This window comes from Gorilla gorilla, chromosome 16 (genome assembly GCF_029281585.2).
Source record: "Gorilla gorilla gorilla isolate KB3781 chromosome 16, NHGRI_mGorGor1-v2.1_pri, whole genome shotgun sequence".
NCBI classification, from domain to species: domain Eukaryota; kingdom Metazoa; phylum Chordata; class Mammalia; order Primates; family Hominidae; genus Gorilla; species Gorilla gorilla.
This window is the reverse complement of record NC_073240.2, coordinates 73,359,133-73,384,014: the sequence shown is the minus strand read 5'-3', so window position 1 is coordinate 73,384,014 and position 24,882 is coordinate 73,359,133. Positions and strand designations below refer to the sequence as shown.

The window sequence follows — 24,882 nt, the reverse complement described above, 5'->3', positions numbered from 1 at the left end:
TTTTGGTATAAAGGTTATGATATCCTTATGAAGGCAGAAGATCCTATTTTTCTGTTCTTTAGAATAATATAAGGTTGAAGTTACTGTCATTAAATGTTATGGTAGAACTTTCCAGTATAACCATTTGAACTTCAACTTTTCTTTATAAAAACATTTTAAATTATGGATTTCATTTCTTTATAGTTAATAAGGATACAGGTTTACTATTTCTTATGTCAGTTTTGGGAAATTGCCTATTTCTAAGAATCTACCCGTTTCGTCTATCAAGTTTGAATAGTTGTCCATAATTTTAAGAGTTTTTTTTTAAACCATCCACAAGATCCTAGTGATACTCTGTTTTCATTCCTGATACTGGTTATTTAGGATCTCTCTTTTTCCTAACCTCATCAAAGTGTCAACGTTATCAGTCTTAAAAAAAAAAAAAAAATCTTATGGCTTCTTGATCACTTCTACTGCATGTTTTCTATTTTATTATATTCTGTTCTTTATTTCTTTCCTTGTATTTTCCCTATATTTATTTTGTCGTTCTTTTCCTAACTTGAAACCTCTAAGCTTATTACTTCAGACTTTTAAGATGAATGCTTAGCTCATTATGCATTTAAGGTTATAAACTCCAAAGTACAACATTCTGCAAGATTTTTCCCTTTAACAGACAAATAGTTGCTTAAATAACAATTATGAGTATTTGAAACTTCAATCAACACTGGCAGAACAAAATGCTGGTTGGCTTTAAAAAGATACAAAAGCTAGGTACAACATAAAACCATTTATATTAATTAAAACATACTGTTTATGAACGTATTTTCCATGAACACAGTATTCTAGGTAAGGTTTATTTTCTTTCAAAAGATTGAGGTATCATCTTACTATCACTTTCACTGTTGCTGTTGAGCTGTGCTCTAGAATATTATTATACCTATACTTTCACTCTTTTGAAAGCAGCCTTTCTTGTATCTCATTGCTTTAGATTTTTCATTTTTGCTGATTTTGTAGTTTTACTAAGATGTTTTTAAATGTGGATTTCTGGTCAGGCCCAGTGGCTCACGCGTATAATCCCAGCACTTTGGGAGGCTGAGGCAGGCAGATCACCTGAGGTCAGGAGTTCGAGACCAGCCTGGCCAACGTGGCGAAACCCCATCTCTACTAAAAATACTAAAGTTAACCAGGCCTAGTGGCTCGTGCCTGTAATTCCAGGTACTCAGAAGGCTGAGGCCCTAGAATGCCTTGAACCTGGGAGGTGCAAGCTGCACTGAGCTGAGACTGTGCCACTGCACTCCAGCCTGGACAACAGAATGAAACTGTGTTTCAATAAATAAATAAATAAAAATGTGGATTTCTTTTTACCATATTTCATAAAACCTAAAATGCTTTCGTGCTGAAATTTCATGATCTTAACAGAAGTTGACATGGAAAATTTTTCACGAGTCAAAATTTCAATCTTGTTGGACTGTAAGGTGTTATTAATTGAAAGATGCATCCAGATTTCAGATGTTAAAATGTGAAAAACTGTGTATCTTAGGATCAATGAAACAAGTAGCTATCACACATGGGAACTGTTATGTTTCTTGAATCTATGACATTTGGGTCTTTTACCAATCTGGAAAATTATCTTAAAATTATCTTAAAATATTGCCTCTGCCACATTCTCTCCTCTCTTTCTAAAACTCAATGAGACCTTCTCATTATATCCTCTGTATTTCTTAACCTCTTCTGTATTTTCCATCTTTTAATGGATATACTTAATTCTGGATCATTGTTTGATTTTCAAATACACTAAACGCTCTTCAGCTTTGTTCAGTCTGCTGTTAAACTATCTCACAAAGTTAATTTTGCTTATTTTTTTTAGTTATAAAAATTCTGATTTTTTTCCAAATCTGAATGACAGCTCCCTGGTGATAGCATACTCATTTTGGTCTAGGTCTGACAATTCCAGTATCTTAAGTTCCAGGTTGTTATGTTTTAATTAGAAAAATAATTTGAGAAAATAGTTTAAGGTCTTAAATAATGTTATTTCCCTAGAGAAGATTTACGTTTGTTTCTGTTATATACGGGGGCTATCTTAACCCAAGTTCAAGGTTTAAGGTTTTCTGGACTACCCAAAAGACATGAAGATCATCTTCAGTCTTTAAGGAGCTAGTGTATTCAATTTTCGCTCTTAGTAGACCTAATATTCCAACTTCCCCCTCTACTAACAAAGGGCAAACAAAACTCACAGCTAAGTCTCTTAGCTACCTCTTCTGGATCAACATATACTGCTAGAGCAACAAGGACTGGAAGCTTGTTTCTCTAAATTTCTCTTGATTCCCAAACTCTCAACCTTGAACCTCTACTTCCTATCTTACTAATTATTTGATAATCTTACTTTTCAAACATGTTTCAGTATTTCACCTAGCCTCTTCTAGTGTATTTAGTGAAAGGAACGGTCAAAATTACCAGAAGTTTCCCAGAGTCTCCTATATTTTGTCTCAGTTAAAACTAATTTTACTTCTCTTTCCATCTACCCTCTGCTATCAATTTAGCTGTCACTATTGTAAGTCAGGACAATATTTTCCTTTTACCTGGATAGTTAAAATAGCTCATTTATTACTAGATTTTTTTTCTGAAATAATGCTTTTCCATCATTATTTCTCCATAAAACGTTCAAGGGCTTCCCAATAAACAGAGAAAAATTCCAAATTCACTTACTTAAAATTCAAGGCCCTTATAACGTGCATTAAACATTTCCAACCATTTCCCCTCTATTCTTCGCATACTCCAGACATTCAATCTCATAATTGTTCAACATATATTCCTTACACTTTGTGCCCCACTTAGTTTTGTTTTCTGAGCCTTAAATACCCAGGTTCCATATCACTTCTGCCCTTCCTTGTCCAATCAAATGCCACACCTCATTACTAAATCCTTTCCCACCTAAGTCAAAAATAAAAATTTATCTCTAAGTACCACGGAGCCATAAAAACTTATCTCTACGTACCATGGGGGTCTATTGTATGATACACTGTTGTGTGTAACTCCTCATCACCAAGCTCCTGCTCAATGTCGTAAACATAGCTGATATTTAAAAAACTCCTGGCAGGGTGCAGTGGCTCAGGCCAAGAGAGGAGGACTGCTTGAGTCCAGGAGTTCCAGACCAGTGTGGTCAACAAAGTAAGGTCCCATCTCTACAAAAAATCTGCTAGGTGTTGTGGTGCACAGTCCTACCCACTAGGGAGGCTGAGGCGAGAGGATCAGTTTGAGCCCCGGAGTTCAAGGATGCAGTCAGCTGTGATCACACCACTGCACTCCAGTCTAGGTGAGATAGTGAGATAGTGGGAGCAAGAATTCTGTGTTCTTAATCACTGTACTATAATGAGATAGTACATTTGCTTTTTTTTTTTGAGACGGAGTCTCGCTCTGTCGCCCAGGCTGGAGTGCAGTGGTGGATCTCGGCTCACTGCAAGCTCTGCCTCCCGGGTTCACGCCATTATCCTGCCTCAGCCTCCTGAGTAGCTGGGACTACATGCGCCCATCACCACACCCGGCTAATTTTTTGTATTTTTAGTAGAGACGGGGTTTCACTGTGTTAGCCAGGATGGTGTCGATCTCCTGACCTATGATCCGCCCACCTTGGCCTCCCAAAGTGCTGGGATTACAGGCATGAGCCACCACACCCAGCCGTACATTTGCCTCTTGCCCTTCACTACTCTCCTCAATAATACGTGAATTGTTTTTTGTTTTTTGTCTGAGACAGGGTCTTACTTGGTCACTCAGGCTAGAGTACAGTGACATGATCACAGATCACAGCTCCACCCTCCTGGGCTCCAGCAATCCTCCTGCCTCAGCCTTCTGAGTAGCTGGGACTATAGGTGTGCACCACCACACCTAGCTAATTTTTTATTTTTTTGTAGAGATGGGGGTCTCCCTATGTTGTCCAGGCTAGTCTCAAACTCCTACGCTCAAGCGATCTTCCTGCCACAGTCAGCTAAAGTTCTGGGATCACAGGCATGAGCCACTGTGCCCGGCCCTGGATTGTTTAAACAGGAAAAATTTCACTATATTGTAGAATAGTGATGTCATCAAAAAGGCAAGGTTTCTGAAAAACCAAATTTACTTTCACCATCCCTGAGGCTAATTATGAAAGTATATATTATTAATAATGTGGCCACAAAAAGTTTCATGTTATCATAATCACATCCAAGTATTAACGCTAGTACCTATCCATTAAATGGGTATTAACGCTTCAGAACGAAAAGTGAAAAGCTATTTGTAACACAATCCAGGAAAGACTGAAATCCTTCTTCAGGATTCTTTAATTATACCTGTCCAAGTATAATTAAGTTTTATAGGTGGTTGAAAACTAAACCTTAAGTTTTATAGGTGGTTAAGTTTTCAACCACCTATATTTCATCCCACCTCAAACACACCAATTAATTCATTAGCATTTACCCTATATACTACCATACTATCAACTGAAATGAGTTTTTAAATGTTATTATAATAGGCCTACAAGAAATCTGAGCTGCAAGAAAGACACTTTTTTTTTACTTGTTATCAACTTAAAAGTAGCTCCATTGTTGATGCTGTTTCTAAAAGCTCCCAAAATGAAATCTGATTTACATTCATGTCATAACTTCAATAAAATTCTATTACAGAAAAGAAAACCTATAAATGGCTGGATTTAATTAAAATACTTAGTAAACAATGGTTATACATTAGGAACTGCGTTATGTGTAGGAATACAAGATAAGTAGGATAGTTTCTGCACAAAGAACCTCAAATAGAAGTGGTAAAATACTAAATCAAATAAACAATACAGTGCAAAGCAGGTAGATCCTGAGAAATAAGGAAAGCTGTCTCAGAAGAAAAGGTTAACTTGAGTTTTGAAGGAAAATTAGGAAAAAAGACAGTAAGAAAGGCAAGTCAGGCCTGGGCCAATGACAGTACAATTCCAAAGATGCTCCCTAGAGCTGCACAGTAAACAGAAGCCCTGGGTCAAAACACAATTGCAAAGCTGAGGCAGCAGAAAAATGAATTTGGTGACTGTCACAAAAGTTTTGTACTACTAAAGTGTAATATGAGAACAGACATAAGGATACGGAGATAAAAAAAAAAGCTAGCAAGGTAAACAGAGGACACAATTCACTTTCCCATCCCTCCAGGTGAGAGAATTCCTCCCAGGCAGGAGCAGGGAGACAGTTTATCAAAAACTCACTACTCAAAGAAGGTTCAATGAGGTAATTTATCAAAGGAGTAAGGAGATATCCAGCTTTCAGACGTTGCAGAGGTATTAGTTGTGGTGTCATATGCCCAATATTGATGTTATCAGCAGTGATACCTGTGCCCAATGGCAGCAGCAACAGTGCCTCCACTAAAATAGTTTGACATTCTGATTTTGGCATTTTCCTGACTGCACAGCCTTCACACCTAAGATTCTCAATCTTTAATGTCTATTTCACTTTTAACTTCTTAAAGTTTGTTTATAATGAAAAATCCTGACTGATACACCAGGAAAGGAGGAAAAGGTTCAAGATATGACAGATGAAATAATGGAGGCAATATCCCACAAAAATCATGATAGTATCAAAACCCAGATGGAAGACTTGACAGATAACAGTTGTTGCTGTATTTCTGATTTTTTGCTTTGCTTTGCTTCATCTGGAGAGGCATGGAAAGAAATTAGTAATTACAGAAAATTCATTTAGTTTGTAAAACAGAAGAGAAATTAATCTGCAGATATTAAAAAAAAAGAGCATTAGACAGTAAAAGAAAGAAAATGACAGTGGTCTGGAAAACTGCTATAATGGATAAAAGAAAAGACCATAAAGTTAAAGGTGTCCTTTCTCCACCAGCTCCGACCTTTGCCCAAAATTTATCTTATTTAATTTTTTAAGAGTCAGGGTCTTCCTCTGTCGCCCAGGTTGGAGTGCAAGATCAGGGTTCACTGCAGTCTCTGCACTGAAGTGAGACTCCCACCTTGGCCTCTCTGGTAGGCAGCACTGCAGGCACACACTATCATGCCCAGCTAAGTTTCCTACTTCTTTTTAAAGGCGGAGTCTCACTGTGTTGCCCAGGCTGGTCTGGAACTCCTGGCTTCAAGTGACCCTCCAACCTAAGCCTCCTGAGTCACTAGAATTGCAGGATTGAACCACTGTACCTGCCTCAAAATTTATTTTTAAAAAGAAAAAATCACATTCATTTTTAGGGTCAGTATAAATTTGTTTAAACTACAGACTAAGAGGCATGGGGCAAACAAGAGGAATAACTGGCAAGGATCTATTTATACCTCTATTGCCCTCAGGGGACCATGAGCACCTCCCTCCAGGGCAGGGACCATGGCTTACTAATGAATAAAATAAAAAGAAATACTAATATGTCTGGTATATGGAAATGACAAAGGAAAAGAAAATTTTAAAATATTTCACAATTTTAACTAGGATAAGATTTATCTTTAAATATATCGAAATAAGGAGAAATGACACTTTAATACATTCAGTGTTACCCATTAGGAAGCATGATTTTTAAAAAATACGATGTTACAAACCTTATGGGCTATATGTAGACTAAAGGTAGGTATATTGCTTACCTTTTCTTAACAATTCCTAGGATACTAAATACCTACAGGATTACCATATGGGTAACCTCAATTTTTATATGCAAAAAATGTGGAGATTGAACGTGGTGGCTCACGCTTGCAATCCCAGCACTTTGTGGGGCTGAGGTGAGAGGATCACTTGTGTCTAGGAGTTTGAGACCAGCCTGGACAACATAGTGAGACCCTGCTTCTACAAAAAAATTGAGAAAAAAAAAAAAAAAGAATGTGGAGGAACACACGGGTCACCGAAGCTACAACTACTTACATTCCATGTTTCTTTTCATTTTCCAAGAGAACTGAAGGAAGAAGTAATGGAAAGGGACTGGGCACTGTGGGGTTTTTTTCACTTCTCAGGTGATTTTAATGGGCAATCACTTTAATAGTTAATCAGTCGATTCTTCTGGGTTTCCTAGATTATATACTTTACATATAATTTATCTTCCTTTCTAGTCTTTATGCCACTTATTTAATTTTCCATGTACTACGTTATTTATCAGAACTTCCAATACATTCAAATGGTGGTGACAGCCATAATCCTTGTGTGATTACAATGGGCATGTTTCTGATGCTTCAACATTAAGTATAATTTTATTGTAGATTTTAGTTGATACCTTTAATCAATCTGAGAAATCACTTTCTCAGTTTGCTAAGAATCTAGTTTTCACTAAATCATGAGTTAATGCACAATTTTATTAAAATGCATAACTGACATTTATTATGATTATTCTTTATCTTCATAAATCTGTTAATGTTGTAAATGTTATAAACGAAAAAATTTTCCCCTGATGATGATCTATTCTTGCATTCTTAGGAGAAATCCTACTAAATTCGCCAGGCATAGCGGCTCATGCCTATAATCCCAGCACTTTGGGAGGCTGAGGCAGGCAGATCACTTGAGTTCAGGAGTTCGAGACCAGCCTGGCCAACATGGTGAAACCCCATCTCTACTAAAAATAAAGAAAAAAACTAGCCAGAGATGGTGACACGCACCTGTAGTTCCAGATACTTGGGAGAGGCTAAGGCGGGAGAATCATTTGAACCTGGGAGGCGGAGGTTGCAGTGAGCTGAGATCGCACCACTGCACTCCAGCCTGGATGACAGAGTGAGACCCTGCCTCAAAAGGAAAAAAAAAGAAATCCTACTCAGAGTCATTGATTCAATCATTATTTTATTTATAAATTCAACAGCTATGTTTATAAGTATCATTTTCTCATACTGTCTTTGTCAAATTTTGGAACTGGGTTATTCTGATCTGGCTAACATGAATTAATGATGTCCTACCATTTTCAATGTTTGGAGATAATTCTCTACAGGAACTGGCAGTTCCTTGAACATTTATGAGACAGAACTTACCCATAAAATCATCCAGTACTTTTTGGGGAAGGAGTGGAATCTTTTACTATATTCACCATATTTTTCTGGTTATGGGTTTACTCTATTTTTCTACTTCTTCTTGAGGGACAATTTAGGTAATTTCCATTTCTAAGCTTTCAAATGTATGTAAAAGTGGACCAGCTTGGGCCGGCGCAGTGGCTCACACAGCACTTTGGGAGGCCAAGGTGGGCGGATCACTTGAGGTCAGAGTTCCAGACCAGCCTGGCCAACATGGCAAAACCCCGTCTCTACCAAAAAATACAAACATTAGCTAGGCATGGTGGCGCACGCCTGTAATCTAAGCTACTCGGGAGGCTGAGGTGAGAGAATCGCTTGAACCAGGAGGCAGAGGTTGCAGTGAGTGGAGATTGCACCATCGCACTCCAGCCTGGACGACAGAGCAAGACTTCATCTCAAAAAAAAAAGGCCGGGCACAGTGGCTCATACCTGTAATCCCAGCACTTTGGGAGGCCGAGGTGGGCGGATCACGAGGTCAGGAGATCGAGACCAACTTAGCTAATATGGTGAAACCCCGTCTCTACTAAAAATACAAAAAAATTCACCGGGCATGGTGGCAGGCGCCTGTAGTCCCAGCTACTTGGGAGGCTGAGGCAGGAGAATGGCGTGAGCCCGGGAGGTGGAGCTTGCAGTGAGCCGAGATCACGCCACTGCACTCCAGCCTGGGCAAAAGAGCGAGACTCCATCTCCAAAAAAAAAAAAAAAAAAAAAAAAGATGTAAAAGTAGCACACGGTATTTTTCCTACCTCTAATTATGCCTTATTATTCTCAATGTTGCGTCTTCTCCCCCTCCCCCAACACATTTGCCAACGGTTTATTTCCCCCTTTAAAAGAAGAAAAAACTTATTTTTTTTTAGAGCAGTTTAAGGTTCACAGCAAACATATGCAGAAGCTACAGCTCCCATATAACCCTGTCCTAATACGCACACATAGCCTCCCTATCAACAACACAGAGTGGTACATTTGATGAACCTACATTGACACACCGTTGTTACCCAAAGTCTGTAGTTTACATAAGGGTTCTTATTTGATGTTATACACTCTATGGGTCAGGACAAATGCATAATGATACGTATCCACCATTACAGTATCATACAAAATAGTTTAGGCCCCCACCCACCCAAAAAAAAAAAAACTGTGCTGTTGACTATTCATCCCTCCCTCTTCACTAACCCCTAGCAACCACTGATCTTTTCATTGTCTTCATAGTTTTGCCTTTTCCAGAGTGTCACATAGGTGGAATCGTACAGTATACAGCCATTGCAGATTGGCTTATTTCATTTAATAATATGCATTTAAAGTCCCTCCACGGTTTTTCATGGTTTGATAGCTGATTTCTTTAGCATGGAATTAATATCCCACTTCTGGAGGTACCACAGTTTACTCATCCTTTCATCTACTGAAAGACATCTTGGTTGCTTCCAAGTTTTGGCAATTATGAATAAAGCTGCTATGAACATCCATGTGCAGGTTTTTGTGTGGACGCAGTTTTCAACTCATTTGGGTAATTATAAAGAAGTGTTGATTGCTGAGTTACATAGTAAAGAGTACATTTTGTTTTTTAAGAATCTGCCACGCTGTCTTCCATTTTGTGGCTGTACCATTTTGCATTCCCACGAGAAATGAATGAGAGTTCCTACCGCTCCACGTCCTGGTCCACATTTGGTAGTCAGTATTTTGATTTTGGCCATTCTAATAGGTATGTACTGGTATCTCAATGTTGTTTTAATTTGCATTTCCCTGATGGCATAGGACATGGAGCATCTTTTCATTTATTTGCCATCTGTATAACTTCTTTGGTGAGGTGTCTGTTAAGTTCTTTGGCCCATTTTTTAATCAGATTGTTTTCTTACTGTTGAGTTTTAAGAGTTCTTTGTATATTTCGGACAAGAGTCCTTTGTTACATGTGTCTTTTGCAAATATCTTCTCACAGTCTGTAGCTTATCTTCCAGAAAATTCATGTCAAAGATCTTTATCTTTTTTGTTGTTGTTGTTGCTCTCTCTAGTTCATTAATATCTAATTTTATCTTAAATACCTTTTCTATTTTCTTTGGGTTTATTTTATTTTTCTAACTTCCTGTTTCAAAGGCTTGGTCCTTTTTTTTACCTCATTCTCTTGTTTTTATTTTTCTTTTTTTTGAGACAGAGTCTCACTCTGTTGCCCAGGCTGTAGTGCAATGGCACAATCTCAGCTCACCACAACCTCAGCCTCCTGGGTTCAAGCCATTTTCGTGCCTCAGCTTCCACGTCCTGCATAGCTGGAATAACAGGTGTCCATCACCACGCCTGGCTAACTTTTGTGTTTTTAGTAAAGATGGGGTTTCACCATGTAGGCCAGGCTGGTCTCAAACTCCTGGCCTCATGTGAGCTGCCTTCCCTGGCCTCACAATGTGCTGGGATTACAGGTGTGAGCCATGGTGCACAGCCCAGTTTTTTACCTCATTTTCTTTTTCTAATAAAAACCCTTAAGACTGTAAATTGCCCTGGACCTTTTCAGCCACATCTCATCTTTGTATTCTCATTATTTAATTCTAATTATTTTAATGTAAGAATAAACCAAGAGAGAGAAAGCAAAAGTTGTACCCACAAAACAAGAACAAAGTTATTAAAAGGAATAAGATGGAGACTGTTGAATACACAATTCAATACGACTATAAAGCAGAATGGATGCAGGAAGAAAAGCAAGATAAACTGAGGAATTTTCACAGAACAAAGTCAAAAACAAAGATGAGTACAGTCACTGGCACTTGCCCAAGTGTTGTGGGTGGGGAGATGAATACAGAAGAAGTATTTTTTAGAAAGTTAGAAGACATGCTGGATGCAATGACTCATGCCTGTAACCCCAGCACTTTGGGAGGTAGAGAGGGTAGATCACCTGAAGTCAGGAGTTTGAGACCACCCTGGCCAACATGGTGAAACCCCCTCTCTACTAAAAATACAAAAATTAGCCAGGCATGGTGGTGGGTGCCTGTAACCCCAGCTACTCAGGAGGCTAAGGCAGGAGGATCCCTTGAACTCACAAGGCGGAGGTTGCAGTGAGCCGAGATGGCACCACTTGCACTCACTCCAGCCTGGCTGACAGAGGCAAGACTCCATCTTAAAAAAAAAAAAAAGTTAGAAGACATGGAAAGAGATCCACAAGTTTCAACATGGATCCAGGAATTCCAGAAAGCATCAAGAGAATGGAGAAAAGGTATGCTGAACAAATAACAGCTGAGAATTTCCAAAACCAAAAATATGAATTGTCAGACTTAAAGGGCCCAACAGTTTGTTTTCAAAACTCACATCCAGAAATATTACAGTAAGTTTCAGTATATTAAGAGTTTCTATTATAGGACTTAAAGTTTGTCACATATGAAACAATTTATATTACAGGATATATTCTAGAAGAAAAACAGTGTATTTAGAAAAAAAATAGTGGTATGCAAAAAGCGAATTAGCCAGAAAAGGGGGGGGGGGTATTAAATACATACATAGTAAAAATGCTTACAATCAAATAAAAAATTCAAATATCGACTGGGCACAGTGGCTCATGTCTGTAATTCCAGCATTTTGGGAGTTCAAGGTGAAAGGATTGCTTGGGTCCAGGAGTTTGAGACCAGCCTGGGCAACATGGTGAAACCCCATCTCTACAAAAAAATACAAAAACTAACTAGGTATGGTGATGCGTGCCTGTGGTCCCAGCTACTGGGGGTGCTGAAATGGAAGGATTGCTTGAGCCCAGGAGGTCAAGGCTATAGTGAGCCATGATCTCACCACTGCACTCCAGCCTGGGTGACAGAGTGAGACCCTGTCTCAAAAAGAAAAGAAAAAAAAAATTCAAACATCAACTTATCAAGCTGATAGGGACAAGGAAAGGACAAAGAAAAAAATTTATGCTACAGTTTTTGTCTTGTACAGAGGATGGATTAAAACTTCAAGTAAATATTGTTAGAAACTTTTATATAGTTTTAAGTAGGCATGTACAAATTGTAAAAGTGACTAGAAAAACTGAAATAGAATACATATATAAATTTGAAATTATTCCAGAAAAAGGAAAATCTGATGAGGCCAACAGAATAAGCGAACAGAAAACATAACAAATATAAAGCACAACTTAAAATGACAGTAATTTAATCTAAACATTAATTATAAAACATGAATATGTTAATCTCTGATATTAAAAGATAATAGTTTTTTCATTCAGATTTTTTTAAACAGCACCTACATGGTATTTACAAAAGATACTCCTAAAACCCAGAAAGGTTGAATATTTTAAAAATGGAAAAGATACATCAGTCAAATGCTTTAAAAAAAAAAAAAAAGTGTGGCAGTGCTAATAGCAGACAACATAAAATATAATGTGAAAATCATTAAATGAGACAAAAAGATATTGCATATTGATTTTAAAGACATTATTTAAAGACTGAATTATAAATCTTTTAGGTACCCAATAGCTTCTCTACAGAAACTACAAGGAGAAATTGAAACGTTCACATACTCAGAAGTTTCCCAGAAACCTCCTTTTAATTTAAATTCACACTTACCACCTATTTTTTTAGAGCAGTTTAAGGTTCCCAGAAAAACTGAGCAGAAGCTACAGTTCCCATATTAAGTACAAAATTTAGTACAACATTAAATCCAATAGTACCTAAATATTAAGTACAATATTTAATGGAAAAATATTTTCAGCAGTGTTACAGGACAAAATTCAGAATGTCTTGGAGAAATACATTAATATGAGAGAAACTCTGAGTAAATCAGTGTTAATTCATTAGAGTTTCACAAGTAAACGATAAAAACTCTTTCTCGTAGTAGAGGTGTCATCAAATAAAAAAACCTGAAAGTAAGTGTTACCAAAATTAAGAAACACCACTGATGTCAAAAAATACAGTCAGGGCTGGGCACAGTGGCTCACAACTGTAATCCCAGCACTTTGGGAGGCTGAGGCGGGCAGATCACCTGAGGTTGGGAGTTCGAGACCAGCCTGACCAACACTGAGAAACCCCGTTTCTAATAAAAATACTAAAATTAGCCAGGCATGGTGGAGGGCGCCTGTAATCCCAGTTACTTGGGAGGCTGAGACAGGAGAATCGCTTGAACCCAGGAGGTGGAGGTTGCGGTTAGCCGAGGTCATGCCATTGCACTCCAGCCTGGGCAACAAGAGCGAAACTCCATCTCAAAAAAAAAAAACAAAACAAACAAACAAAAAAAACATGGTCAGAATGCATAAAAAGAAAAATCAAACTAGTTGAACATGTTATCCTTCATGAACCATGGGGAAGCTTTATACAGTATGTGTTTGTTTTCAGATAGTTGTTACTATTAAATTGTAATTTAATAGTAACAATAGATATTATTTACAATGTAATTTAATAGATACAAGGTGTATGAAATGGGGTAATAGATACAAGGTGTATGAAATGGGGTGATATTCTCGGTATTATTTATGTTTTATAAAGTACTCTCTGAATTTTAAAATCAAATGGGAAATACTTTCCATTTATTTCTATAATATATAGGTTGTCAGTTCCCAACAACTAGGTTTAATTTTTTATTAAATTTAGAATTGATAATGAAATAAACATAAGCTGTCAACCTACCACCATTAACAAGTGTCCCAAATTTCCATTCAAACAAATTTCCAAACTAAAGAGCAGAACAAGATTAAGAATGACATTAATACTGTCATTCTCCAGTCCCACTAATTTCTTCTCTTTTAAAACTATAAAGATTTTCAGCAAGAAAATATTTTTAGAAACCCAATGGGATAGAATCCTGCTCTGAAACCAGAGAACCAGTCCAAGCACCTGGTCTGGTGGCCAGAAAAGCCTAAGCAACTTCTCAATTTTGTTTCTACTGAATAAATGCTACTAATAACAGGTTAAAGGTTTGTGAGCAAGAATTTTTTTTTTTTTTTTTTGAGATGGAGTCTCGCTCTGTTGCCAGGCTGGAGTGTAGTAGCGCCATCTCTGCTCACTGCAACCTCCGCCTCCCAGGTTAAAGTGATTCTCTTGCCTCAGCCTCCTGAGTAGCTGGAACTACAGGCATATGCCACCATACCCAGCTAATTTTTGTATTTTTAGTAGAGACGGGGCTTCAGCATGTTGGCCAGGGTGGTCTCAATCTCCTGACCTCGTGTTCCACCTGCCTCAGCCTCCCAAAGTGCTGGGATTACAGGCGTGAACCACCACGCCCGGCTGAGCAAGAAATCTTTTTAAGTAATTAAAGGAGGATCTTATTCATGTACTCCAAGAATGTTATCAGGTGCTTTTTTTCTCTACCTGCTTTCAGTTCTTGGTACCCAAGAGGATATATGTAGAAGATACTGAAGCACCACCCCCAAACACACATACTCCCAAATAAAAAGAAACGCTAAGACTGAATTCCCTAACATTAAATTTACTGCAAAATTTACAAAAGGGGAATATAAGAAATTAAAGCAGTCACTAGTTGCACACTGGTTTGTCCACATACTGGTATATTAATCAATTCCCTTACTTGATTCTTGTAAATTCGGTTCAATACGCTTTCTGTGTTACTTCTAAGTACAAAGCTGACAATATAGTTCCTTACCTTTCCATTAGCTTCTCTTTATCCCAATTGAAGTGGCTAAGGAGTATTCTTGTGATAGTTGCTGGATTCTAAAGAAGGAGGGGAAAAAAAGTCATTTTAAGGTAATAGCACTTCATGGACATTTAGTGAACTCCTAGGTTGAAGTTAAATTTCCATAATACTCCACCCAAATTTCCATCCCTAGAGTTATTTCTTTATTCCTCTAAGGAAATATATTTGAATGATAAGATCAAGACTATTTAAACATAGTCTGCCAGACTACTATGTCAGGTTTCTTTAGGATTAAAAATAAGCCAAAAAAAATTAAACAGAAAGTAAGTTACTATAGTAAATCCGGCGCTGTCTTAATTGCAAAAAAAAAATAATTTCAACAGACCGCCACATCAGCACACTAAATGTAATCAAAATTTCAGCCAGGCAGGGTGCTCACACCTGTAATCCCAGCACTTACAGAGGCCAAGGCAGGCTGACTGCTTGAGCTCAGGAGTTTGTGACCAGCCTGGGCAACAAGGCAAAACCCATCCCTAATAAAAATACAAAAATTAGCCGGGTGTAGTGGTACACACCTGTAGTCCCAGCTACTTGGGAGGCTGAGGCACGAGAATCACCTGAACCTGGGAGATGGAGGTTGCAGTGAGCCAAGATCACACCACTGCACTCCAGCCTGGGCAACAGGGCAAGACTCTGACTCAAAAAAAAAAAAAAATTTTGTTTTAAAAAAGGAAAATTTCCAACACTCAGGCACGATCACATGTGCCTATAGTCCTAACCACTCAGGAGGTTGAGGCAGGAGGATCTCAGGCCCCGGAGTTCGAGTGAAGCCTGGGCAACATAGTTAGACCCAGTCTCTTTAAAAAAAATCATTTAATACCTTATACACTGAATAGTTCAAATGAGTTCAAATCACTTTTAAGTTAGAAGGATACTTCAGAGATATTTAACCAAAATGAAAAAATACTGTACCACATAGTAGTTTACAGGGCATACTTTTAGGCTGCTGTTTCAAGAAAGAAAAGTTACCACTATGAAATAAAACCAAAGTTTACTGCCTTATCATTCAATGCTGTCACAAATATCTCCATTTCCCATAAAACTAGTGAGCTTACTATTTGTGCACAAAATTTTAACTCAAAATGCAATGGGGCCTAAGAAGTCAGCAAGGCCTGACTCATTCAAAGATACAAGAGCTAGTTACAATAGCAGAAGTGGAACTCAAACATGTGTCTGCTTATTTTTATCTCATATATAATTTTACTACATCAAATAACCTTCCAAAAAAGATCTCTGTGGGCTAAAACCACTTTACTTCACCACAAGCAGACCGTAGTTAGCTACAGATTTAAAGTAATCTTGTATAAAAATAGCATCATGAAAGAAATGTATGTCAATTGTTTTCGACAGTACCATTTGTTACAGAAAAATTTACACACATGCATACTCCCCTCCAAAAGCCAAAGATACAGACACTCACTCACCTTAGTACATTTTGCTAATCTAGGTACTCCTTACTTCTTTGGACCCACACTCCCCTAAGAATCTGTCTTTAACAGAGCACTGCTGATAGACACCACCCATCTATAAGAGTTAAGATGTGAAAAGAAATATTTTAACTGATCCTAAGTTATACGTTTATTTGTAGAGAAAAGAGAAAACAGAGACACTGTCATCTCCAGCTCTCAGAAATGTGATTTAAAACTTTTTTTAAAAGAACTCAGAGATTAAAAACAAGTTTTAACAAGAGGATTTGCCTACAACTGAAATAAAGTCACTAATTTAGATTTAGCTATATGTAAAATAAGCTAAATCTTAAGTCTCTCCATCAATCAAGAGACTTAAGTCTCCTGTTATTAACTAAAATTGCATGACTATAACTTTGTGGCATCCAGTACACTATATTTTCTACCACTGGATAGGGTGCTTGGGGTAAACTATTTCAGGAATGGTTAAGAGCCTCAACTTGCAAAAAGGGAAAAAACAGAGGGGAGGGAGTATAACTTGATGTTGCTAGTGCCAAATATTGTTTCTAGCCACAAGTTCCCAAATCTGTTATTGGTTTATCAAAAGTAACTATGGAAAGTTTTGTTAAAACAGATTCCTGGTTTCCACCACCATATTTTTATTAAATATGGTTAGGGCAAGGGCTCCCTAAATGTGCTCACTGCCATGTGAGGCATGACAGGTAGGAGACTCAAACTATAATTCCATGCTTCTGGCTAGGGGAATAAAGAAGGCCCCTGGGAGCTGAAGAATATAGGTGAAATCACTGATGATTAAGAGACAGAAAAGTAGATCGCTAAGTCTGTGGGCCCAGCTGCAAGCTATCTATATATATATGGAACAGATCCAAAGAAGTGTAAGGGAGGCTTTCACAATAAAATTAGGATATAAATCACTGCTCAAGTGCTAGATCAACCAAAGTGGGAATGGGAGGGGCAAATGCAAACAACATGGCAAAGACTTTGAAAAGTGAAGAGATAATGGAACCACTGCCTATATAAGATGAGAAAGAATTTGCAGGTATAAACTAAATAGGTCAATTTGTCTACTAAAACAAATCTTAAACTTTCTCTACAGCACTTCAACAGGACTCAGAATCTCACAATACAATATTCAAAATGTCCGTGATAGAATCTAAACTACCAAACACAGCAAATACAAAAAACAAAAAACTGACCAATTCTTAAAGCAGAAGATAATCAACAGATGCTGACTCCTAGATGACCCAGATATTACAATTATCAAAGACTTTTAAAGCAGTTTTTATATTTTTTTATTTTTTTTATTTTTCGAGATGTAGTTCCACTCTTGCTGACCAGGCTGGAGTGCAATGGCACGATCTCGGCTCCCACAACCTCCACCTCCCGGGTTCAAGCAATTCTCCTGCCTCAGCCTCCCAAGTAGCTGGGATTACAGGCATGCACCACCATGCCCATCTAATTTTTTGTATTTTTAGTAGAGACAGGGTTTCTCCATGTTGGTCAGGCAGGTCTCGAACTCCCGACCTCAGGTGATCTGCCCACCTCGGCCTCCCAAAGTGCTCGGATTACAGGCCAGCAGTTATTACAACCATGATCCATTAGGTAAAAAAAGAACACCTTAAAACAAATGAAATGTGAAATTATCTTTTTTGTTGTTTTTTTGACGGAGTCTCGTTCTGTCATTCAGGCTGGAGTGCAGCGGCATGATCTAGGCTTACTGCACCCTCTGCCTCCTGGATTCAAGCAATTCTCCTGCCTCAGCCTCCTGAGTGGCTGGGATTACAGGGGCATGCCACCACACTCAGCTAATTTTCTTTATTTTTAGTAGAGAGGGTGAAACCCCCTCTACTGGTCTCAAACTCCTGACCTCAAATGATCCACCCACCTTGGCCTCCCAAAGTGCTGGGATTACAGGCATGAGCCACTGCGCCTGGCCAAAATCCTTTTTTTTTTTTTTTTTTTTTTTTTTTTTTTAAGACAAGGTCTTGCTTTGTCGTCCAGGATGGAGTGCAGTGGTGCAATCTCAGCTTGCTGCAGCCTCAACCTCTCGGTTCAGGTGATTCTCCCACCTCAGCCTCCTGAGCAGCTGAACTACAGGCATGCACCACCGTGCCCAGCTAATATTTTGTATTTTCAGTAGCGACAGGGTTTTGCTATACCACCCAAGCTGGTCTCGAACTCCTAGACTCAAATGATCCTCCCACCTTGACCTCCCAAAGTGCTGGGATTACAGAGCCCGGTCTGAAATTCTCAAAAAAGAAAGAGTTTACTATTTTTTTAAAAAATGAAAATTTTAGAACTCACTCACTGGACCGGCTCACTATCAGAAAGATGACAGAAGAGTCAGTGAACTTGAAGATATGGCAACACAAATTATCCAATCTTAACAAAAGAGAGAAGAAATATTTTTTAAAAATAAACAATCTCTCATGCCCCTATAGGATATCAAAAGGTATCAAGCTAGAATTCTGTATTCACTAAAAGTATAGTTCAGAAATGAAGACAAACACATTATCAGACAAAAAAGCAAAAAACAGGCTAGGTGCAGTGGCTCATGCCTCTAATTTCAGTGCTTTGGGAGGCTAAGGCAGGAGGATCACTTGAGCCCAGGAGTTCGAGACCAGCCTGAGCAACATGGTGAGACCCCGTCTCTACAAAAACTACAAAAAATTAGCTGGGCGTGGTGGCATATTAGTCCCAGTAGCTGAGGAGGCTGAGGCTGCAATGAGCTGTGATCACATCAATGCACTCCAGCCTTCCAGCCTCAGACAAGACTCTGTCTTTGGCAGAGGCGGGGCGGGGGGTACAGGGAGGGAGGGAGAGAGACAGAGAGGGAGGGAGGGAGACAGAGGGGGGGGGAGGGAGGGAGGGAGGGGGAGGGAGGGAGGCAGAGGGGGAGGGAGGGAAGGAGGCAGAGGGGGAGGGAGGGAAGGAGGCAGAGGGGGAGGGAGGGAAGGAGGCAGAGGGGGAGGGAGGGACAGGAGGAGGGAGGGAGAGGGGGAGAGAGAGATTGAAACCTGCTCTAAAAGAAAAGCTATAAGAAATTCTTTGGGTGGAAGGGAAATGATATGGGGGTAAACTTGGAACTACAGGAAAGAAGGAAAAGCGACAGAAATGGTAAATACCTGGGTAAATATTATACACTATTTTTCTCCACTTAAATTCTTGAAAACTTATAAAACTGTTGAAATAAAAAACTGTAATATCATGCTTGGTAGGAAGAGCTAAATGTTTCTAGACATAACACATACGACAACTGTAATATAAAGAGGCTAGGAAAAAAATCTATGTTTTACTTTGAGAAGGTAAAATATTTACCTTAACTAGAATGTCAAGAGTTAGATTATACTCCCTAGAGCAACCACTAAAAAAGTAAGACCAAGAGAAAAGCTTTTAAAAAGCCAATAAATATATCAAGTAGAATATTTTAAAAATTTCAAGTAATCCAAAAGGCAGAAAAAGGAGGAACAAAGAGAAAAGTAATTTTAAAAGGCCTAAATCTAACCACGTAAATAATTACATCAAGTGTAAATGTTCAAAACAAACCATTTAAAAGGCAGGGCAACCGCTCAGATTTTTTTTTAAAAAAGGGCAAAACTCTATGCTGTCCATAACAGCTCAGTTTTCAATGTAATGATTGATATATACAGATTAAAAGTAAAAAGATGGGAAAAGATGTATCATGCAAACACTAATCACATGAAGGCTACAGTGGCCATATTTCTATCAGACAAAGCAAACTCCAGAACAAGAAAAATTAGCAGTAGTAACTTCAAAATAAAGAAAAAACTGATAGAAATCAAATAGATGATTCCACAATTATACTTAAGAGATTTCAACACTCCTCTCTCAGTAATCCACTGAATATGTAGACAGCCTACTTCCAAATTAAGCCATCTTTTGCTAAATCCAAGCTTGAAAGAGGAAATCTCAAAGAAAATTAGAAATATCTTGAACTAGACAAAAATGAAAATACAACATATCAAAGTTGTGGGACATAACAGTGTTTACAGGAAAATTTATCACATTAAATGCTTATGTAAGAAAATCAGAAAGATCTCAAACACTTCAGGAAAAAAAAGAAAAAGAAAAACCCAAAGCAAGCAGAAGAAAGGGAATAATAAACAGCAGAAGTCAATGAAATTAAAAAGGAAAAAAACAACAAAAACGAGAAACAAAACCAAAAGCTAGTGCTAAAGATCAATGAAACTAATAAAACTCTACCTAGGATGATAAGCAAATACTACAAACTCTTTGCCCATTAAATTCATCAACTCAATAAAACAGGCCAACTTCTTAAAGACACAAATTACTAAACCTCACTAAAGAAGAAACAACACGAATGATCGTATATCTATTAAGCAAATTGAGTATGTAATTAACTCTCTTGCACAAAGAAAACTCATGGACCAAAAATGGTATCACTGGAAAATTCTACTAATCATTCAAGGAAGAAAAAAAAAAAATTCTACACAACTCTTCCAAAAACTAGAAGAGGAGAGACCACTTCCCAGTTTCCATAAGATCACACTGATATCAAAATTCAACAAAGACATTTCAAGAAAATTACTATATGAACAAAGATGCAAAAATCCTCAACAAAATATTAGGAAATACAATCTAGCAATATATAAAAAGGATAATTACACCACAATCAAGTGGGGTTCGTCCTGGGATTGCAGGGATAGTTTTAAATATTCAAAATTCAATTTAATTACCACACTAAAAGCCTCATGAAGAAAAGTCACAGGATAGGATATAAATAAAGCATTTGACAAAATTCAACATCCACTATTATAAAAATCTCTCAGCAAACTAGGAAACGAAAAAGAAGTGCCTAGAAGAGGCACTTCTAGGCCAGCTGCCCAGTCACTCTCAGTCAACTCTGTACTGGAGTCTTACAAATACAATATGGCAAGAAAAAGAAATAAAAGAAATTGGAAAGGAAAAAAGCTGTTTCTAATCAGATGACTATGTATGTGTGGCTATGCAGAAAATCCCATTAATCTACAAAAAATTCCTAGAAGAAATGAGTTTAGCGAAGTCCAAGGCCAATATAAAAAGATCAGCTGGGCCAGGCACGGTGGTTCATGCCTGTAATCCTAGCACTTTGAGAGGCCAAGGTGTGTGGATCACCTGAGGTGAGGAGTTCAAGACCAGCCTGGCCAACATGATGAAACCCCATTTCTACTAAAAATACAAAAAATTAGCAGGGCATGGTGGCGGACGCCTGTAATCCCAGCTACTCAGGAGACTGAGGCAGGACAATCACTTGAACCTGGGAAGCGGAGGTTACAGTGAGCCAAGATGGCGCCACTGCACTCCAGCCTGGACAACAAGAGCAAAACTCCATCTCAAAAAAAGAAAGAAAGAAAGAAAAGATCAGCTATATTTTTACATACTAGCAATGAATAACTGAAGATCAAAAAAATTTAAAGTGCCACTTACAATAGCACCAAAACGTGAAATACATAGGTATAAATTTAATATGTGAAGAACGTGTACACGGAAAACTGCAAAATATTGATGAAAGAAATTTTAATAAGACCTAAATAATGGAGAGAGATGCCATCTTCATGGATTGGAAAACAACATAATTAAAATGTTAATTCTTCCCAAACTGACCTATAGATTCCACTCAATGCCAATCAAACTCCAAATATTTTTTGGATAAACATCAAAGTGATTCTAAATTTTATATGGAATACCAAGGAAACTAGAGTGGCCAAATTTTGAAAAATTCTAAAACAGAACACCTGATTTCAAAACATAACTATGAAGTTACAGTACTGGCAAAAAGATATACAGATCAAAAGAATGGAATGGAGACCAGAAATAGACCCACATAAATACAGCAAAAGTGATCTTTTACAAAAGTGATAAAACAATTCAACGGGGAAAAAGTCTTTTTTTTTTTTTTTTGAGTCAGAGTCTTGCTCTGTTGCCCAGGCTGGAGTGCAGTGGCGTGATCTCGGCTCACTGCAAGCTCCGCCTCCCGGGTTCACGTCATTCTCCTGCCTCAGCCTCCCCAGTAGCTGGGAATACAGGCGCCCACCACCAAGCCCGGCTAATTTTTTTAGTAGAGATGGGCTTTCACCATGTTAGCCAGGATGGTCTTGATCTCCTGACCTCGTGATCCACCCGCCTCCCAAAGTGCTGGGTAGTACTGGAATAATTAAGATGTACATATTTTTAAAATGTACTTTAGCTCACATTTAATACAAAATTAATAATGGATCAGACCCAAATGTAAATCAGACTATAAAACTTAGAGAAGAAAATGTTTGTGAACTTGAGTTACACAAATAGTTCGTATATACATCAAAAGCACAATCCATTAGAGAAAACGGATACACTGAAATCCATCAAAAGTAAAAGATACTGTTAAGAAAATACAAGATATACCACAGACTAGGAGAAGATACCTGCAAATTACATTTCTGATGAATAATTTGTATCTAGAATAATTTTTAAAAAATCTAAAAACCTAACAAGAAAATAAAAGCCCATTTTAAAAACTGATTTACAATTCTATTTAAATGACACAGTGGAAAAGGCAAAATTACAGGGCTCAGGCCAGAAGAGGTGGGAGATCCCTGTAGTCCCAGGTACTCAGGAGGCTGAGGCAGGAGGATCACTTGAGCTAAGGAGTTCAAAGATGTAGTGTGCTAGGATCCCATCTGTAAATAGTCACTGCACTCTAGCCTGGACAACACAGTGAGGCCCCATCTCTCTTTGGGAAAAAAAAAAAAAAAAGGTGTGGCTGGAGTGGGGGATTGGTGTCACACCTGTAATCCCAACACTCTGGGGGGCCAAGGCGGGAGGACTGCTTGAGCCCAAGAGTTTCAGACTAGCCTGGGCAACAAAGCAAGACCTCTACTAAAAATTTTTTTAAAATTAGCCAGGCATGATGACACACACGCCTGTAGTCCCAGCTACTCTAGAGACTGAGGTGAGTAGGATCCCTTGAGTCCAGGAGCACAAGTCTGTAGTGACCTATGATCGCATCACTGCATTCCAGCCTGGGCGAAAGAGTAAGACCCTGTCTTAAATGAATGAGTGAAAATAAATAGAAATAAATAAGTAAGGATAGGGTACAAATCCAGAGCTGCCAAATAGTAAAGGTGGGGGAGGGTTTCACTAAACAATGGGGTAGAAAGAAATCTGAGGGGTGATGGTGAGGGGAAACTGTTCTGTAAATTAACTATGGTGGTGGTTTACACAACTGTAGGCATTTATCAAAACTCAGAACTGTATGCTCCAGTGTAAATTTTATTGTATGAAACTTAAAGTATTCAACTATAAACATAATCTAGCCTGCACTGGAGCACCTGTAGTGAAGTTCTTTTAAAAAGAACAATGTGGGCCAGGTGTGGTGGCTCACACCTGTAATCCCACCACTTTGGGAGACCGAGGCAGGTGATCACTTGAGGTCAGGACTTCAAGGCCAGGCTGACCAACATGATGAAACCGTGTCTCTACTAAAAATATAAACATTAGCCGGGAGTGGTGATGCACGCCTGCAGTCCCAGCTACTTGGGTGGCTGAGGCATGAGAATCACCTGAACCCAGGAAGCGGAGGTTGCAGTGAGCTGAGATCAGGCCACTGCACCCAGCCTGGGCAACAGAGTGAGACTCAGTCTCAAAAAAAAAAAAGGGCCAGGCAGATTGGCTCACACCTGTAATCCCAGCACTTTGGGAAGCTGAGGCGGGTAGATCACCTAAAGTCAGGAGTTTGAGACCAGCCTGACCAATATGGTGAAACCTCGTCTCTACTAAAAATACAAAAATTAGCCGGGCATGGTGGCGTATGCCTGTAGTCCCAGCTACTTGGGAGTCTGAGACAGGAGAATTGCTTGAACCCGGGACGTGGAGGTTGCAGTGAGCCGAGACTGCACCACTACACTCCAGCCTGGGTGATAGAGAGAGACTCTGTCTCAAAAAAAAAAAAAAAAAGAAAGAAAGAAAGAAAGAACGAACAATGCAAGTAAAAGGGAATGCTGAAAAGGAGAACACAGATTTGAAATTATTTAGTGCCGGGCACAATGCTAGATACTTTATATACATTAGTTCATTTAATACATCAATATTTTATGCAAGTTAGATATGATTTACATTTTACAGATGAGGTTACAGAGGTTAAGTGTCTTGGTCCAAGATAAAATAGGCTAGTAGGATTTGAATATACGGAGAAATTATTTTTTAATTTATGATTATAGCACCACTCCCTACAAGGACTTGTCAAAGCAGAGAAATTCACTTCGGTGTGCCACCAAAACTGATAGTTCAGTGAAAAGCCAATTCAAGCTCTTGGCTGAAATAAAGAGCTCTTCATCCTTTTTAAAGGATATAAACAAACCAAACAAAAACAGTTTGAGTAAAATCACTATAATCAGAAAACTAGTACTAATACTAGCAGCAGTACATTTAACTTTTAGGACAATAGAACAACCTAAAACCTTACATCTTGTCTAGTTATAACTCTAAATCAGTACCACCCACCCCTGTCCATTCTGGCTACATATAAGAATCTCCTGAGGAACTTAAAAAATACCATTAATTGGGCTTTGCCCCCAGCAATTCTGATTCAACTGTCAAGGGTAGAATATGAATATATATATTTTCATCCAACGTTTTTATCCGAAGGTCCCCAGATGATCCTAACATGCAGACAGAACTGGGAACTACTGCTCTAAACAATTTCCCACTACACAGGCTCTGAAAAAGTACATCTGTAGAACTCCCATGAATGTGGCAGTATAGTATTTTAGTAATCTAAAGAAAATAACATTCCAGGCTCAGAGCAGCTGTACTTAAAGTTTTGCATTTTGAAAAAGTTGATTAGTAAGTCTGATTATGTCAACTATCCTAGCTGAAGCTTTAACA

At 38.4% G+C, this 24,882-nt stretch overlaps 1 protein-coding gene across 3 annotated transcripts in view; it reads right to left on the bottom strand.

Moving 5' to 3' along the window:
• Nucleotides 1–24,882, bottom strand: part of ARIH1 (ariadne RBR E3 ubiquitin protein ligase 1) — a 111,867-nt gene that overhangs the window by 53,555 nt on the left and 33,430 nt on the right. For 2 of the 3 annotated variants that reach the window (XM_004056447.5, XM_031002294.3), the window contains one exon: nucleotides 14,519–14,586. The exons of the other annotated variant lie outside the window; for it this stretch is intronic. In XM_004056447.5, the coding sequence (XP_004056495.1) occupies nucleotides 14,519–14,586 (68 nt within the window). The remainder of the gene's footprint in view (nucleotides 1–14,518; nucleotides 14,587–24,882) is intronic. 3 annotated transcript variants of the gene reach the window in all.